This window comes from Oncorhynchus mykiss, chromosome 18 (genome assembly GCF_057628025.1).
Source record: "Oncorhynchus mykiss isolate SJ-2025 chromosome 18, ASM5762802v1, whole genome shotgun sequence".
In the NCBI taxonomy this organism is placed as follows: Eukaryota; Metazoa; Chordata; class Actinopteri; order Salmoniformes; family Salmonidae; genus Oncorhynchus; species Oncorhynchus mykiss.
Window position 1 is genome coordinate 39,343,376 of NC_143039.1, and position 17,126 is coordinate 39,360,501.

General features: G+C 42.3%; 1 protein-coding gene across 2 annotated transcripts in view; it reads left to right on the forward strand.

Moving 5' to 3' along the window:
• Positions 1-5,745: 5,745 nt before the first annotated feature.
• The window catches only part of LOC110496010 (sorting nexin-27), a 70,802-nt gene continuing 59,421 nt past the window's right edge, over positions 5,746-17,126 (forward strand). The window contains exon 1 of one of the 2 annotated variants that reach the window (XM_021571621.3): positions 5,746-6,335. In XM_021571621.3, the coding sequence (XP_021427296.1) occupies positions 6,025-6,335 (311 nt within the window). In that variant the 5' untranslated portion in view covers positions 5,746-6,024. The remainder of the gene's footprint in view (positions 6,336-17,126) is intronic. The other variant, XM_036952496.2, reaches the window with a different exon arrangement.

Here is a 17,126-nt window from a genome sequence, read left to right on the forward strand (position 1 = left end):
GGTGTTCTGCCCTTGAACAAGACACTGTTCCTAGGCTGTCATTTGTAAATAAGAATTTGTTTAAGAAATACTTGGACCCTCATCAACATCTCAACAAACATATAGAATTAACTGCAAAAAAAGACAATAGGCCTACTGCAGTGGCATGACTTTCAAATTGGTTCACTCCTACAGACAGTGTAGCTTGCTACGTAAAGCAGGCAGACAAGCATCAAGGCATTCAGTTATTGTTTGTTAGAATGGGCCAAATGAGTGACCTACGTGACTTTGAGCTCGGTATGATCGTCAGTGCCAGGCACACCGGTTCTAGTTTCTCAGAAACGTCCGGCCTCCTGGGCACGCAGGACAGGTTCAATGGTTCACCAAGAATGGTGCTACAAAACAAAAAACATCCAGTCATTAGCAGTCCTGTGGACGAAAACAGCTTGTGGATGAGAGAGGTCAAAGGAGAATGGCAAACAGGCAAATAATGTGGTACGTCAGTGGTGGGCAGAACGGCATCTCGGAACGCTTCCTTTTTACTGATAGGCGTTTGCAGCAGACAACCACACAGGGTTCCACTCCTAGCCTTGATGATATCGGAGCAAGTATGTTGTTGCTGGGATCCTTATTATGGGTGATTTTGACCATGTTAAGGTGTGTCTGGACTATTCTCAGGAAATGGATTACAACCATTTGTTAACATTCCAACTAGACAGAATTCCATCATATACTTTGTCATTGCCAACTTTGCAGACTTTTATAGTACCCCTACAACAATGTCACCTTTGGGTCTCAGTGATCATAATATTGTAGTTCTGTCACTAACACAATCATCAAGAAAGTAATTCAACCATTGAAAGAGTTAAGCATCAGTGGATGTGGCTAGTGGTTTTCCCTCATAGGAGGTTGGTGGCACCTTAATTGGGGAGAACGGGCTCGTGGTAGTAGCTGGAGCGTAATATGTGAAATGGTGTCAAATACATCAAACACATGGTTTCTATGTGTTTTGATGCCATTCCATTTACTCTGTTCCAGACATTATTATGAGCAGTCCTCCACTCCGTGTCCTCCACTCCGCGTCCTCCACTCTGCATCCTCCACTGCTTTCCCTCCTTAAATGGCCGGAAGTAACAAATGTGGAGAGCACACAGCAGAAAACAGACCATTTCTATAACACCCTCAATCACGCCATTGCAGCTTACTTCCCAGAACAGGTGGCTAGGATGCATGCACAGGATAAGGAGTGGATTTCACCTAAAATCAAAGAGCTGATAAAAAGCAGACAGAAAGCCTTCAGTGAAAAAGACTGGCCTTCATGGCACGCTCTGAGGAACAAAACCCAGAGAGAGATCAAGACAGCAAGATCAACAGTCTACCACACTGAAATCCAGAAAAACAAGAGGGAGAACCCAGCAACATGGTACCATCAAATTGAATCTCTGACCAGCAGTAAAAAGACCATTTCCATCAAAGTTGACGGGCTCGACCCAGAAAACCATTCTGCTATTGTCAATGCTACACTCTTATAACAAAAGGTTATTCGGCTGTCCCCATAGGATAACCCTATTTGGCTCCAGGTAGAACCCTTTTGGGTTCTATGTAGAACCCTCTGTGGAACTCAAAAAGGTTCTACCTGGAACCAAAATTCAAAAGGCACTCACATCTGAGCTATCTTTGTTGCAGGTGCATGGTAACAGTTGAACAAAATGAGAAAAAATAAGAAACCCGCACACTGCTCTTGCTAGTATCACTGCTCTTTATTAAGCTCTACGTATTGGCCTCTATCTGGAACCAAAAACATTTTTTTAAAGGGTTCTCCCATGGGGACAGAACCCTTTTAGGTCCTAGATAGCAGCTTTTTTTCTAAGAGTGTATAAATTACAAGTTTTAATCTGTCACCACATCAGTACCACAACTAATGCTTTCAGACCTACATGCATCTTACCAGCTATGCCACTCCCTACTGTTGAACCATGGGAAATGCACATGAGACAACTCTCCGTTCAGAAAGGCCCCAGGTCCTGGCCTCATCAGTGGCAGATTCATTAGGCTTGTGAAGGTTTTGTTGCTGAATGGGTAACACAGGATATCGAAAAGAACATCTTCAACCAACAGTTCAGCTGCTTCAAGGGTAGCTCAACCACCCACTGCCTTGTAAGCATGGCAGACCAGCTGACATCAGAAGCACTTGGGTCTTGACAGACTACAGCAAGGCCTTTGATCTTGTGGATCACACCATTGCAATGAAACCTTTTGCAATTATCTGTCCAACCAGAGACCATGGATTTTTTACTTCCTTTTCCGACCAGAGCTAGGTGACAAGATACATAAGACTGTACCCCAAGCACTCTCTTGTGGCCTCCCCCAGGGCACACAGCTTGGTCCAATTGTATTGTGGCTCACATCATGGTGCATCAGAGGGCACCCTGTCCAACTCCTGGACCTTTGTGGAGGATCTGAACCTTTTATTTAACTAGGCAAGTCAGCCTACCCCAGCCAAACCCTAACCCAGACAACGCTGGGACAATTGTGCACCGCCCTACGGGACTCCCAATCACATCCGATTGTGATACAGCCTGGAATTGAACCAGTGTCTGGTTCCCAAAATATAGCAAAACCTTAATCAAGAGTGTGCATGTCACGGTCGTCCTCCTCTTCATCTGAAGAGGAGAGGCGAAAAGGATCAGAGGACCAATATGCGGCGTGGTAAGTGTCCATGGTAAAATCTTTAATAAAGAAAGACTGAACACTATACAAAAGAGTAACAAAAACAATAAACCAAATTTGACCGTGAAGCTACAAAAATGAGACCTGTGCTGACACAAGCCACTAACATAGACAATCACCCACAAACAAACCCAGGCTACCTAAGTATGATTCTCAATCAGAGACAACTAATGACACCTGCCTCTGATTGAGAACCATACTAGGTCGAAACATAGAAATACCCAAATCATAGAAAAACAAACATAGACTGCCCACCCAACTCACGCCCTGACCATACTAAATAAATACAAAACAAAGGAAATAAAGGTCAGAACGTGACAGTGCAGAGCAGTCATCAAGGCAAAGGGTGGCTACTTTGAAGAATCTAAAATGTATTTTGATTTGTTTAACACTTTTTTGGTTACTACATTATTCCATATGTGTTATTTCATAGTTTTGATGTCTTCACTATTATTCTACAATGTATAAAATATTAAAAATAAAGAAAAACCCTTGAATGAGTAGGTGTGTCCAAACTTTTGACTGATACTGTATTTATAATAGTAGAGGAAAGACAATTAACATTAAGGGGCAATGCAAATAGTCTGGGTAGCCATGTGATTAGCTGTTCAGGAGTCTTATAGCTGTTGGTAGAAGGTAGAAGCTGTTGAGAAGCTTTTTGTACCTAGACTTGGCACTCCGGTAGCAGAGAAAACAGTCTATGACTAGGGTGGCTGTAGTCATTGACAATTTTTAGGGCCTTCCTCTGACACCGCCTGGTATAGAGGTCCTGGATGGCAGGAAGCTTGGCCCCAGTGATGTACTGGGCCATACGCACTACCCTCTGTAGTGCCTTGAGGTCGGAGGCCGAGCAGTTGCCATACCAGGCTGTGATGCTCACGATTGTGCAGCTGTAGAACTTCTTGAGGATCTGAGGACCCATGCCAAATCTTTTCAGTCTCCTGAGGGGGAATAGGTTTTGTCGTGCCCTCTTCACGACTGCCTTGGTGTGCTTGGACCATAAAAGTTTGTATGTGATATGGAAACAAAGGAACCTGTAGCTCCCAACCTGCTCCACTACAGCCCCTTTGATGATAATGGGGGTGTGCTAGGTCCTCCTTTTCCAGTAGTCCACAATCATGGGGCGGCCCGTCAGGAAGTCCAGGATCCAGTTGCAGAGGGAGGGGTTTAGTCTCAGTGTCCTTAGCTTAGTGATGAAATATGAGGGCACTATGGTGTTGAACGCTGAGCTGTAGTCAATGAATTGCATTCTCACATAGGTGTTCCTTTTGTCCAGGTGTGAAAGAGCAGTGTGGAGTGCAATATAGATGACATAATCTGTGGATCTGTTGGGGCGGTATGCAAATTGGAGTGGGTATAGGGTTTCTGGAATAATGGTGTTGATGTGAGCCATGACCAGCATTTCAAAGCACTTCATGGCTACAGACGTGAGGGCTACGGGTCGGTAGTAATTTAGGCAGGTTACCTTGGTGTTGTTGGGCACAAGGACTATGGTGGTCTGCTTGAAACATGTTGGTATTTCAGACTCAGACAGAGAGAGGTTGAAAATGTCAGTGAAGACACTTGTCAGTTGGTCAGCGGATGCTCGGAGTACACGTCCTGGTAATCCGTCTGGCCCTGCGGCCTTGTTAATGTTGACCTGTGTGAACACGCTGCAGAGAGCGTGATCACACAGTTGTCTGGAACAGCTGTGCTCTCATGCACATTTCGGTGTTACTTGCCTCGAAGCGAGCATAAAAGTTATTTAGCTCATCTGGGAGGCTCGTGTCACTGGACAGCTCTCAGCTGTGCTTCCCTTTGTAGTCCGTAATAGTTTGCAAGCCCTGCCACATCCGACGAGCATCAGAGCCGGTGTAGTGCGATTCAATCTTAGTCCTGTATTGACGCTTTGCCTGTTTGATGGTTTGTCGGAGGGCATTGCAGGGTTTCTTATAGGCTTCCGGGTTACAGTCCCGCTCCTTGAAAGTGGCAGCTCTACCCTTTAGCTCAGTGTGCATGTTGTGTGTAATCCATGGCTTCTGGTTGGGGTATGTACGTGTAGTTGTTTTTCTTTCAGAGTGTAATGAATTCCTACTAAAGAATAGTAGGCTGATACACATTCAATACATTAGGTGGCACATGCACCTGTAACAATTTGTTTGTGTATCGCCATAATACCGAAGATGAACTCACGGAAGGTGACCTCACGGAAGGCCCTTTTCCTTCCTCTCTTTTTGTGTGGTGTGAGAAAGTGCCCATTTATTATGTTGGAGATAAGTAAATAGTATATTCATATTTTGCATGTAGTTCACTACTCCCCAACACTATAAGCTAAATGTAGTTTATAGGAGGTGCTATGTCCCTGTTCTCTAAGGGGTAACAGTAGAGTAACCATAGTCTTGTGTTTCTCTTTTCCAGCCATGCCTCAGTACTACTTCTATTCCACAGGTGTCGGATCGGGCAGTAGCAGTCTACACTCAGACTGGGGAGGGGAGGGTCACTATTGTGCGCAGATGGGAGTACATCAGAGGGTAAATACCATCTAATCTTCTAATTAAGAAGAGGATGCTGCACTATAGCTGGGTTTAGACAGGCAGCCCAATTCTGATATTTTCTTATGCTAATTGGTATTTTGACCAATCACATCAAGTCTTTCACGTCAGATCTTTTTCAGAGCTGAGCTGATTGGTCAAAATGCCAATTTAGTGACATTTTTTCATCAGAATTGGTCTCCCTGTCTAGATGACCATCAAAATAAAGCACATCTAAAGAATGTTCACTAACTGGCTTGAAATTGAATTGAATAGCAATGTGAGTGCATTTACTCACACCTTTATCCATATTTACAAAGAATTTTGCATTTACAAAAAAAAATGCAATTCAAGAGGTTGTGTGTGGATAGTAAATTATACTTGTGCGTTGTTTTGTTTATGGTACACATTTGTGAGTTGTACTCTATCTCCGTATGGGGTCTCGTGATGCCATCGAGGGGCTGGTTAATAACAAGGAGCTCGTCTGAGTGTATTTCTGAGGGAGTTATTTTACGCTGGCCGGGTTGAATTGTAATCACGTTGGCATGGGAAAACCATAGGCATTAAAACCAGAGGAAAACATCATGCTTCTACGTCACTTTGATTCTGAGCCGACTTCGCCATATGACAGTGGGGGGGGGGGGGGCACTTGCTTCACGCCCGGGAGGTAGCCCGTCCCCGATTCCAAATCGAATGTAATCTTTCAGCCGGTGCAAAGACGCGTACACGGGCGGGATTAATCGAACTCTCTGTTGTTTTGAATCCGCTAGACACAGACTGGAGGGGGTACGGTTTTGATTAGAAGATGGCGGATGTTGAAGGCGATGAAATTCGGTCGGCTCTCCTTTCGGCTTCCAGTAATGGACCCGCTGCAGGTTCGGTAGTCGGTACCGGAGGCCAAAATGCTACCCAGGTGACGTCAGGTCCACGGATGGTTAGAATTGTAAAGTCGGAATCAGGATATGGATTCAACGTTCGTGGACAAGTTAGCGAAGGAGGACAACTGCGAAGCATTAATGGGGAATTGTACGCCCCTCTTCAGCATGTCAGTGCTGTTTTGCCTGGAGGGGCTGCGGACCGAGCTGGCATATCAAAGGGTGATAGGATTCTTGAGGTGTAAGTCGGCTTTCTTTACCCATAATAGCGGTCGTTAGCTTCCTAGCTGGCATATCCACCAAGACTGGCTAGTTAACGTTAGCAAGCTAGCTAGCTATCTAGCTACGTCTAACTTAGCTAGCTAGCTAGGTTAATTGTCAACTCTACCTCTGATTTTTAAAACTAGCTAGCTAAGTTAGCTGTCCAGAGTCAATATATACTATATATACGCAAGTATGTGGACACCCCTTCAAATGACTGGTTTCGGCTATTTCAGCCACACCAGTTGCTGACAGGTGTGTAAAATCGAGCTCACAGCCATGCAATCTCCATACACATACATTGGCAATAGCTAGTGGCACCGTCATAGGATGCCACCTTTCCAACAAGTCAGTTCCTCAAATGTATGACCTTGTAGAACTTCCCTGGTCAGCTGTTATTGTGAAGTGGAAATGTCTAGCAACAACGTGGTAGGCCACACAAGCTCGCAGAACGGGACCACCGATCCAAACTGCATCTGGACGCAACTTGAGCACAAGAACCGTTCCTCGATAGCTTCATAAAATGGTCTTCCATGGCCGAGCAGCCACACAAACCTAAGATCACCATGTATAATGCCAAATGTCGGCTGGAGTGGTGTAAAGGTCACCGCCACTGGACTCTGGAGCAGTGGAAACTGGTTCTCTGGAGTGATGAATCACGCTTCACCATGGCAGTCCGACGGACGAATCTGGGTTTGTCGGATGCCAGGAGAACACTACCTGCCCCATTGCATAGTGCCAACTGTACAGTTTGGTGGAGGAGGAATCATAGTCTGGGGCTGTTTTTTTATGGTTCGGGCTAGGCCCCTTAGTTCCAGTGAAGGGAAATCTTAACGCTACAGCATACAAATAACATTATAGAACAGGGGTAGGCATCCCTGGTCCTGGAGTGCTGCAGCATGTTCATGGTTTTTGATTTAACCAACTTGGACCAGGTGTGTGGAATTTAGTCAGTCACTGAACTGATCATTTAGCTCAGTTGGTCAGGTGTGGTGCCTAGTTGGACCAGTCCTGAGGCACTCGAGGAACAGGGTTTACTTACCCCTATTGTAGATTATTCTGTGCTTCCAACTTTGTGGCAACAGTTTGGAGAAGGTCCTTTCCTGTTTCAGAATGACAATGCCCCCAAGCACAAAGCGAGGCCCATACAGAAACGGTTTGTTGAGACTGGCGTGGAAGAACTTGACTGGCCTGCACTGAGCCCTGACCTCAACCCCATCGAACACCTTTGGGATGAATTGGAATGCTGACTGCAAGCCATACCTAATCGCCCAACATCAGTGCCCGACCTCACTAATGCTCTTGTGGCTGAATGGAAGCAAGTCCCCCCAGCAATGTTCCAACAACTAGTGGAAGTCTTCCCAGAAGAGGGGAGGCTGTTATAGCAGCTCCATAGTAATGCCCATGATTTTGGAATGAGATGTTCGACGAGCATGTGTGCACATACTTTTAGCCATTTAGTGTATGTATCTGGGGAGGACATTTCTCAATGGACAATTATCATTGTTAATTGCTGTAAATATGGACAGTACCAGTCAAAAGTTTGGACACACCTACTCATTCAAGTTTTTTTTACATTTGATTTACTATTTTCTACACTGTAGAATAATAGTGAAGACAAACTATGAAATAACACACATGGAGCACATGGAATCATGTAGTAACCAAGTTCTAAACAAATCCAAATGTATTTTATATTTGAGATTCTTCAAAGTAGCCAACCTTTGCCTTGATGACAGCTTGGCATTTTCTCAACCAGCTTCATGAGGAATGCTCTTCCAACAGTCTTGAAGGAGTTCCCACATATGCTGAGCACTTGTTGGCTGCTTTTCCTTCACTCTGCGGTCAAGCAAAGCACCATCACACCATACATGCTGAGATCATCCGTTCACCTACTCTACGTCTCACAAAGACACAGCGGTTGGAACCAAAAATTGCAAATTTGTATTCTTCAGACCAAAGGACAGATTTCCACTGGTCATGTTTCTTAGCACAAGCAAGTCTCTTATTATTATTGGTATCCTTTAGTAGTGGTTTCTTTGCAGCAATTCAACCATGAAGGCCTGATTCACGCAGTTTCTTCTGAACAGTTGTTGAGATGTCTGTTACTTGAACTCTGTGAAGCATTTATTTTGGCTGCAAACTGAGGTGCATTTAACGATAATGAACTTATCCTCTGGAGCAGAGGTAACTCTGGGTCTTCTTTTCCTGTAGTGGTCCTCATGAGAGCCAGTATCATCATAGCGTTGGATGGTTTTTGCAACTGCACTTGAAGAAACTTTAAGAATAGAGTTCTTAGTAATGATGGACTGTCATTTCTCTTTGCTTATTTGAGCTGTTCTTGCCATAATATGGACTTTGGTCTTTTACCAAATAGGGCTATCTTCTGTATTCTACCTCTACCCTGTTACACCAACTGATTGGCTCAAATGCATTAAGAAGGAAAGAAATTACACAAATTAACTTTTAACAGGCACACCTGTATATCGAAATGCAATTCAGGCGACTACCACATGAAGCTGGTTGAGAGAATGCCAAGAGTGTGCAAAGCTGTCATCAAGGCAAAGGGTGGCTACTTTGAAGAATGTCAAATATAAAATTATATTTTGACACTTTTTTGGTAACTACATGATCCCATATGTGTTATGTCATAGTTTATGTCTTCAGTATTATTCTACAATGTAGGACATAGTAAAAATAAAGGGATCTGTGTGTAATATATATAAACTTTTAGTGCATTTACGAGGCATTACAATACATTGTGAGATACACGTTGCCGACTTCAGATGAGTACCGTGGGGCTTGGACTCTAGACATTTTTGTGAGAAGACCGATATCTGGTATGTCTCATGGTCTGACAAACAGTTGTAGCTCAGCCATCTTCCACTGCAGATGCGGAAGGCCCACATAGTTGGATGCGAATTGAGATGCAGCCCTTGCCAAAAAAACTATAGCTTAAACGGACAGATTTTGATGGTTATTTAAAAAAAATATATATATATATATATATATATATATATACCGTTCAAAATTTTGGGGTCACTTAGAAGTTTCCTTATTTTTCAAAGAAAGAACATTTTGTGTCCATTTTAAAATAACATCAAATTGGTCAGAAATACAGTGTAGACATTGTTAATGTTGTAAATGACTATTGTAGTTGGAAACAGCTGATTTGTTAATGGAATATCTACATAGGTGTACAGAGGCCCATTATCAGCAACCATCACTCCTGTGTTCCAATGGCACGTGGTGTTAGCTAACCCAAGTTTTATAATTTTAAAATGCTAATTGATCATTAGAAAACCCTTTTGCAATTATGTTAGCACAGCTGAAAACTGTTGTGCTGTTTAAAGAAGCAATAAAACTGGCCTTTAGACTAGTTGAGTATCTGGAGCATCAGCATTCGTGGGTTCGATTACAGGCTCAAAATGGCCAGAAACAAAACTTTCTTCTGAAACTCGTCAGTCTATTCTTGTTCTGAGAAAGGAAGGCTATTCCATGCGAGAAATTGCCAAGAAACTGAAGATCTTGTACAACGCTGTGTACTACTCCCTTCACAGAACAGCGCAAACTGGCTCTAACCAGAATAGAAAGAGGAGTGGGAGGCCCTGGTGCACAACTGAGCAAGAGGACAAGTACATTAGTGTCTACTTTGAGAAACAGGCGCCTCAGGTCCTCAACTGGCAGCTTCATTAAATAGTACCCGCAAAACACCAGTCTCAACGTCAACAGTGAAGAGGCGACTCCAGGATGCTGGCCTTCTAGGCATAGTTGCAAAGAAAAAGCCATATCTCAGACTGGCTAATAAAAATAAAAGATTAAGATGGGCAAAAGAACACAGACACTGGACAGAGGAAGATAGGAAAAAAGTGTTATGGACACACAAATCTAAGTTTGAGGTGTTCGATTCACAAAGTACATTTGTGAGACTCAGAAAAAATGAAAATATGCTGGAGGAGTGCTTGACGTCTGGTGTGTGCTTTGGTGGTGGTAAAGTGGGAGATTTCACCAGGGTAAAATACATTTTGAATAAGAAGACTATCTCTCCGTTTTGCAACGCCATGCCATACCCTGTGGATGGCGCTTAATTGGAGCCAATTTCCTTCAACAGGACAATGACCCAAAGCACAGCTCCAAACTATGCAAGAACTATTTAGGGAAGAAGCAGTCAGCTGGTTTTCTGTCTATAATGGAGTGGCCAGCACAGTCACCTGATCTCAACCCTTTTGAGCTGTTGTGGGAGCAGCTTAACTGTATGTATGTATGTATGTATGTATGTATGTATGTAAGAAGTGCCCATCAAGCCAATACTACTTGTGGGAGGTGCTTCAGAAAGCATGGGGTGAAATCTCTAGAGATTTCCTCAACAAATTGACAACTAGAATGCCAAAGGTCTGTAAGGCTGTAATTGCTGCAAATTGAGGATTCTTTGACAAAAGCAAAGTTTGAAGGACACCATTTTTTATTTCAATTAAAAATCATTATTTATAACCTTGTCAACGTCTTGACTATATTTTCTATTAATTTTGCAACTCATTTGATGTATATTTTCATGGAAAACAAGGACCTTTCTAAGTGAACGGTAGTGTATATATTACTTAGATTGATGCACGGGTGTGTCAATACCCTTCAGCATTCAAATCAAATCTAGCTAGCTAACGTTAGCTCGTGGTTTACAACAGGATTTTTGGAGTCAACTCCGACACACAGAAATGGATGAGCACACACATTACCTAATTATTGCGGAGTCTTACTAGGAAGACTACATTTGCATTCTAGAGGACTGACATGAGCATAATGCTGCTCATTTGCTCATCAATTTAGCATATAAAAGGCCTATTTTGTTTGAATATAGCTGGTCTGTAGGAACTAAAATATTTTGGTGATATTTTTGCTCTGCGCAGCCTTGACGAATCCTATGGGATGATGTGGCGCACTATACTCCAAGCCTATTCTTTGCCACTTTATAGCCCTATTCGGACCGGTATTACTAGAGACATTGGTTATGTAATTATTATCCAAGCATGCACATTAAACCTCTAACTAGGGGGCACCTGATGGCTCTCAGAGAGATTCTTGCGTAAAATACAGAGGTAGCCATTTTTCCTCTTGGTCCTACTGAAAAACCAATTGTCCCGGTGGATATATTATCGAATAGATATTTGAAAAACACCTTGAGGATAGATTATAAACAACGTTTGCCATGTTTCTGTCGATTATTATGGAGCTAATTTGGAATATTTTCCGGTCGATTTCTCAGCCAAACGTGAAGAACAAACGGAGCTATTTCGCCTACAAAAATAATATTTTGGGAAAAAAGGAACATTTGCTATCTAACTGGGAGTCTCGTGAGTGAAAACATCCGAAGCTCATCAAAGGTAAACGATTTAATTTGATTTTCGTGACCAAGTTGCCTACTGCTAGCTGGACATAATGCTATGCTAGGCTATCAATAAACTTACACAAATACTTGTCTTGCTTTGGCTGTAAAGCATATTTTCAAAATCTGAGATGACAGGGTGATTAACAAAAGGCTAAGCTGTGTTTCAATATATTTCACTTGTGATTTCATGAATAGGAATATTTGCTAGTAATATTTATGTCCGTTGCGTTATGTTAATTAGTGTCAGATGATGACAACGATCCCGGACACAGGATGGGTAGTTACAACATTAAGGGGACAATACACACAATTTTTTTCAAACTGAATTGACTCATGATTCAATCATGGAGGTTTTAATTCTAGACGGGAAGATATTTCAGTCATTCTAGAAGTTAATAGGCTACACTAACTCATGCTTGGCGGCCAAATGTGTAGGTTTCCCCATCCATAATATTTCAATTGAAGTGTGATCATAATCATTATTTTAGCCAAATCCCCCCAAATCTTCCCTACAGGAAGGTAGCTCTCCAGGAACAGGGTTGGAGAGCCCTTCCCTAGGATATCAACAGCCAGCCAGGGTTTCTTTAAATAAGCTATAGCCAAAATACTTTTTATTGCACATTTTAGACCTAATTAAACTGATGCATTTGGTGACGTTCGACTTCAATTCACTGGCACTGAATAGCTTAGCCATATTAATTAATAGCCAAATGTCACACACATGCATACAGTACCAGTCAAAAGTTTGGACACATACTCATCCAAGGTTTTTTTTTTCTCCTTTTTTCTATGTTGTAGAATAATAATGAAGACAAACTATGAAATAACAAATATGGTATCATGTAGTAAGTAAAAATGTGTTAAACAAATCTAAATATATTTGACATTCTTCAAAGTAGCCACCCTTTGCCTTGATAACAACTTTGCACCTTCACCTGGAATGCTTTTCCAACAGTCTTGAAGGAGTTCCCACATATGTTGAGCACTTGTTGACTGCTTTTCCTTCCCTCTGCGGTCCAACTCATCACAAACCATCTCTATTGGGTTGAGGTCGGGTTATGGTGGAGGCTAGGTCATCTGATGCAGCACTCCATCACTCTCTTTCTTGGTCAAATAGCCCTTACACAGCTTGGAGGTTAATTGGGTCATTGTCCTGTTGAAAAACAAATGATAGTCCCACTAAGCGCAAACCAGATGGGATGGCGTATCCCTGCAGAATGCTGTGGTAGCCATGCTGGTTAAGTGTGCCTTGAATTCTAAATAAATTACAGTGTGTCAGAAGCAAAGCACCATTTTACCACCTCCATGCTACACGGTGGGAACCACACATACGGAGATCATCCGTTCACCTACTCTGCATCTCACAAAGACACAGCAGTTGGAACCAAAAATCAGACCAAAGGACAGATTTCCACCAGTATAATGTTCATTGCTTGTGTTTCTTGGCCCAAGCAAGTCTTTTTTCTTATTATTGGTGTCCTTTAGTAGTGGTTTCTTTGCAGCAAAGTTCTTGAAATTTTCCACATTGACTGACCATGTCTAAAAGTAATGATGGACTGTCGTTTCTCTTTGCTTATTTGAGCGGTTCTTGCCGTAATATGGACTTAGCCCTATTTGGTAAAAGACCATCTTCTGTATACCAACCCTACCTTGTCACAAAACAACTGATTGACTCAAATGCATTAAGAAGGAAAGGAATTCCACAAATGTACTTTTTAACAAGGCATACCTGTTAATTTAAATGCATTCCAGGTGACTACCTCATGAAGCTCTTTTGAGAGAATGCCAAGAGTGTGCAAAGCTGTCAAGGCAAAGGGTGGCTATCTCAAATATAAAATATATTTTCATTTGTTTAACACTTTTTTTTGGTTACTACATGATTCCATATGTGTTATTTCATAGTTTTGATGTCTTCACTATTATTCTGCAATGTAGAAAATAGTAAAAAAAAATTAAAAAAGAAACCCTTGAATAAATGTGTCGTGTGTGTGTGTGTATACATACAGTTGAAATCGGAAGTTTACGTGCACTTAGGTTGGAGTCATTAAAACTCGTTTTTCAACCACTCCACAAATTTCTTGTTAACAAACTATAGTTTTGGCAAGTCGGTTAGGACATCTACTTTGTATTTGGTAGCATTGCCTTTAAATTGTTTAACTTGGGTCAAACTTTTTGGGAGCCTTCCACAAGCTTCCCACAATAAGTTGGGTGAATTTTGGCCCATTCCTCCTGACATAGCTGGTGTAACCGAGTCAGGTTTGTGGGCCTCCTTGCTTGCACATGCTTTTTCCGTTCTGCCCACAAATTTTCTATAGGATTGAGGTCAGGGCTTTGTGATGGCCACTCCAATACCTTGACTTTGTTGTCCTTAAGCCATTTTGCCACAACTTTGGAAGTATGCTTGGGGCCATTGTCCATTTGGAAGACATTTGTGGCCAACTTCCCGACTGATGTCTTGAGATGTCGCTTCAATATATTCACGTAATTTTCCTCCCTCGTGATGCCATCTATTTTGTGAAGTGCACCAATCCCTCCTGCAGCAAACCACCCCCACAACATGATGCTGCCACCCCGTGCTTCATGGTTGGGATGGTGTTCTTCGGCTTGCAAGCCTCCCCCTTTTTCCTCCAAACATAACATAGTTCTATTTTTGTTTCATCAGACCAGAGGACATTTCTCCAAAAAGTACAATCTTTGTCTCCATGTGCATTTGCAAACCGTAGTCTGGCTTTTTGATGACGGTTTTGGAGCAGTGGCTTCTTCGTTGCTGAGCAGCCTTTCAGGTTATGTTGATGTAGGACTAATTTAACTGTGGATATATATACTTTTGTACCTGTTTCCTCCAGCATCTTCACTGGGTCCCTTGCTGTTGTTCTGGGATTGATTGGCACTTTTCTCACCTAAGTACGTTCATCTCTAGGAGACAGAACACGTCTCCTTCCTGAGCGGTATGATGGCTGCATGGTTGGTGCTTATACTTGCGTACTATTGTTTGTACAGATGAATGTGGTACCTTCAGGCGTTTGTAAATTGCTCCCAAGGATGAACCAGACTTGTGGAGGTCTACAATTTTTTTCTGAGGTCTTGGCTGATTTCTTTCGATTTTCCCATGATGTCAAGCAAAGAGGCACTGAGTTTCAAGGTAGGCCTTGAAATACATCCACAGGTACATCTCCAATTGATTCAGGCTAATTGACATCATTTATCAGAAGCTTCTAAAGCCATGGCATAATTTTCTGGAATTTTCCAATCTGTTTAAAGGCACAGTCAATTTAGTGCATGTAAACTTCTGACCCACTGGAATTGTGATGCAGTGAATTATGTGAAATAATCTGTCTGTAAACAATTGTTGAAAAAATGACGTGTCATGCGCAAAGTATATGTCCTAACCGACTTGCCAAAACTATAGTTTGTTAACAAGAAATTTGTAGAGTGGTTGAAAAATGAGTTTTAATGACTCCAACCTAAGTGTATGTAAACTTCCGACTTCAACTGTGTGTGTGTGTGTGTAATATATAATATATATATATCTATATCGTTCCTGCTTTTGTGGCACAGTCCTCGGGCTAGAAGGTCGGGCTAGAAGGTCGAGGGTTCGAGACCTGCTCCCTGCTGTTTCATTACATTGGTGTCAGAAGTGATTGGACCTTGCATCCACAACAGAGCGTGTGCTTGGATGGTGCGCGTTCGTGTAAGACGTAGAGTCGCAAGCTAGCGTGAGGACACGCTCTTTGAAAGGAGGGAGTAGTGTAACGACCCTGGGTTTATAAGCGAGGAAATCAACCCTGCTGCACGAGCATGCTTTTGCGGCACAGTCGATAGCGCGCCGGACCTCGGGCTAGAAGGTCGAGGGTTCGAGGCCTACTCCCTGCTGTTTCATTACTATATATATATATATATATATATATATATATATATATATATATACATATATACATATTTACATATACATTTAGTGAATTTACAAGATGGCACAACTGGCGCTGCAGGCCACACCCCTGCCATATTTCTGAGTGTATTTGTGTGCAAGTCGGTGTGTCTGGGTGGAGTTGAAACAGGCATGGCTGGACCCTTGAGACACTGTACAACAATGTTTTTTTTTTGCCAAGGCCAACACCTTAAGTCATAAATAGCCTATTTTAATCAACCTCGGAGGAGATAATTAACTTTTCATACCATCCTTTAAAAAAATAAAGGCTGCAAAGGATATGGTCTTTCTGTACCACATTACTCCATTTATGTCTCTTCAGGGCGCACATTTTTCTGCTTTTATATGAAATATTAGTTTCCCTTACTCTTGAATAACATGAGTGGAAAATGGAATTGATACCAAACTTTTCTCTCTCAATGAAAAATCGAGAGAAAGAATGAGGAACATGGTAGACCCAACTTGAATCATCAACAGATTTACTGTGTCCCAAATGGCACCCTATTCCCTACGTAGTGCACTACGGGCCCTGGTAAATATATAGAAAATTAGGTGCCGTTGGGATTGCCTTCCTAACGCTAGGCTATATTTTTATCAACAACTAGTGCAACTTGCCACTCTGCCTGTGTCGTGTGATCGATACTGTTCATGTGACACATTAACCAGCTACTTCTGCTTTCCCAACGGTTGGAAATAAACTTTGTGTGGTCATCAAGTTATTCTCCCGGTGCCGACACCACCTCTAGCTCACATGTCAGTGGATCAGGCCTATAGGTTGACCAAAGTTGGTTTTATTTGTGCATGCACATTCTCTGTTTTACCAGATGGCTTTAGGCTGATGTCAGTCGCCGCTATTGATTGTGCAAAACTTAAAATCTAGGCAATGTTTTAATTCGCGATTTCAATTAATTTAGATCCACCCTTGTCAATGTGTGAAACATGTCTTATGAAGTAGCCTAGTATCAAGAAGTTGGGCAACTCTTTCTTGGTACTTTTCCTGTTTATTTTGTCTTCATCCCTATTCAGTTCCCTACCTTCTCGTTTCTCTTTAGGATATTCGTGAGATGAATTTGGTGCTTCACTTAATTGTATTTCTGATTTGATAGAAGGATTAGGCTACATCAAAGCTGTGTTGTGGAGAGGGGTTATCCTACACCAGGGATGGGCAACTGGTGGCCCTCAGATCAATTCAAAATTTGTTTGTGCATCAGCCCCTCATGAGTTCAGATTTTGTGGCACCCACCACCATCAGTTGCCCATCCCTGACCTACACCCTCTAGCCCTTTTTGTCTCCCATTCTTTTGAGTACCCCTGAATAAGCTTGAGGAAAGATCCAATTTCCCCTCAAGTCTTGTTTCTTTCTCTTTCATATTAAACTCCTTTCTCTTCCATCTCCCCCCCCCCCCCCACCTCTCAGCCTCTGTCTCTCTCACTCTTTTTGGTTGTTGTTGGTATTACTG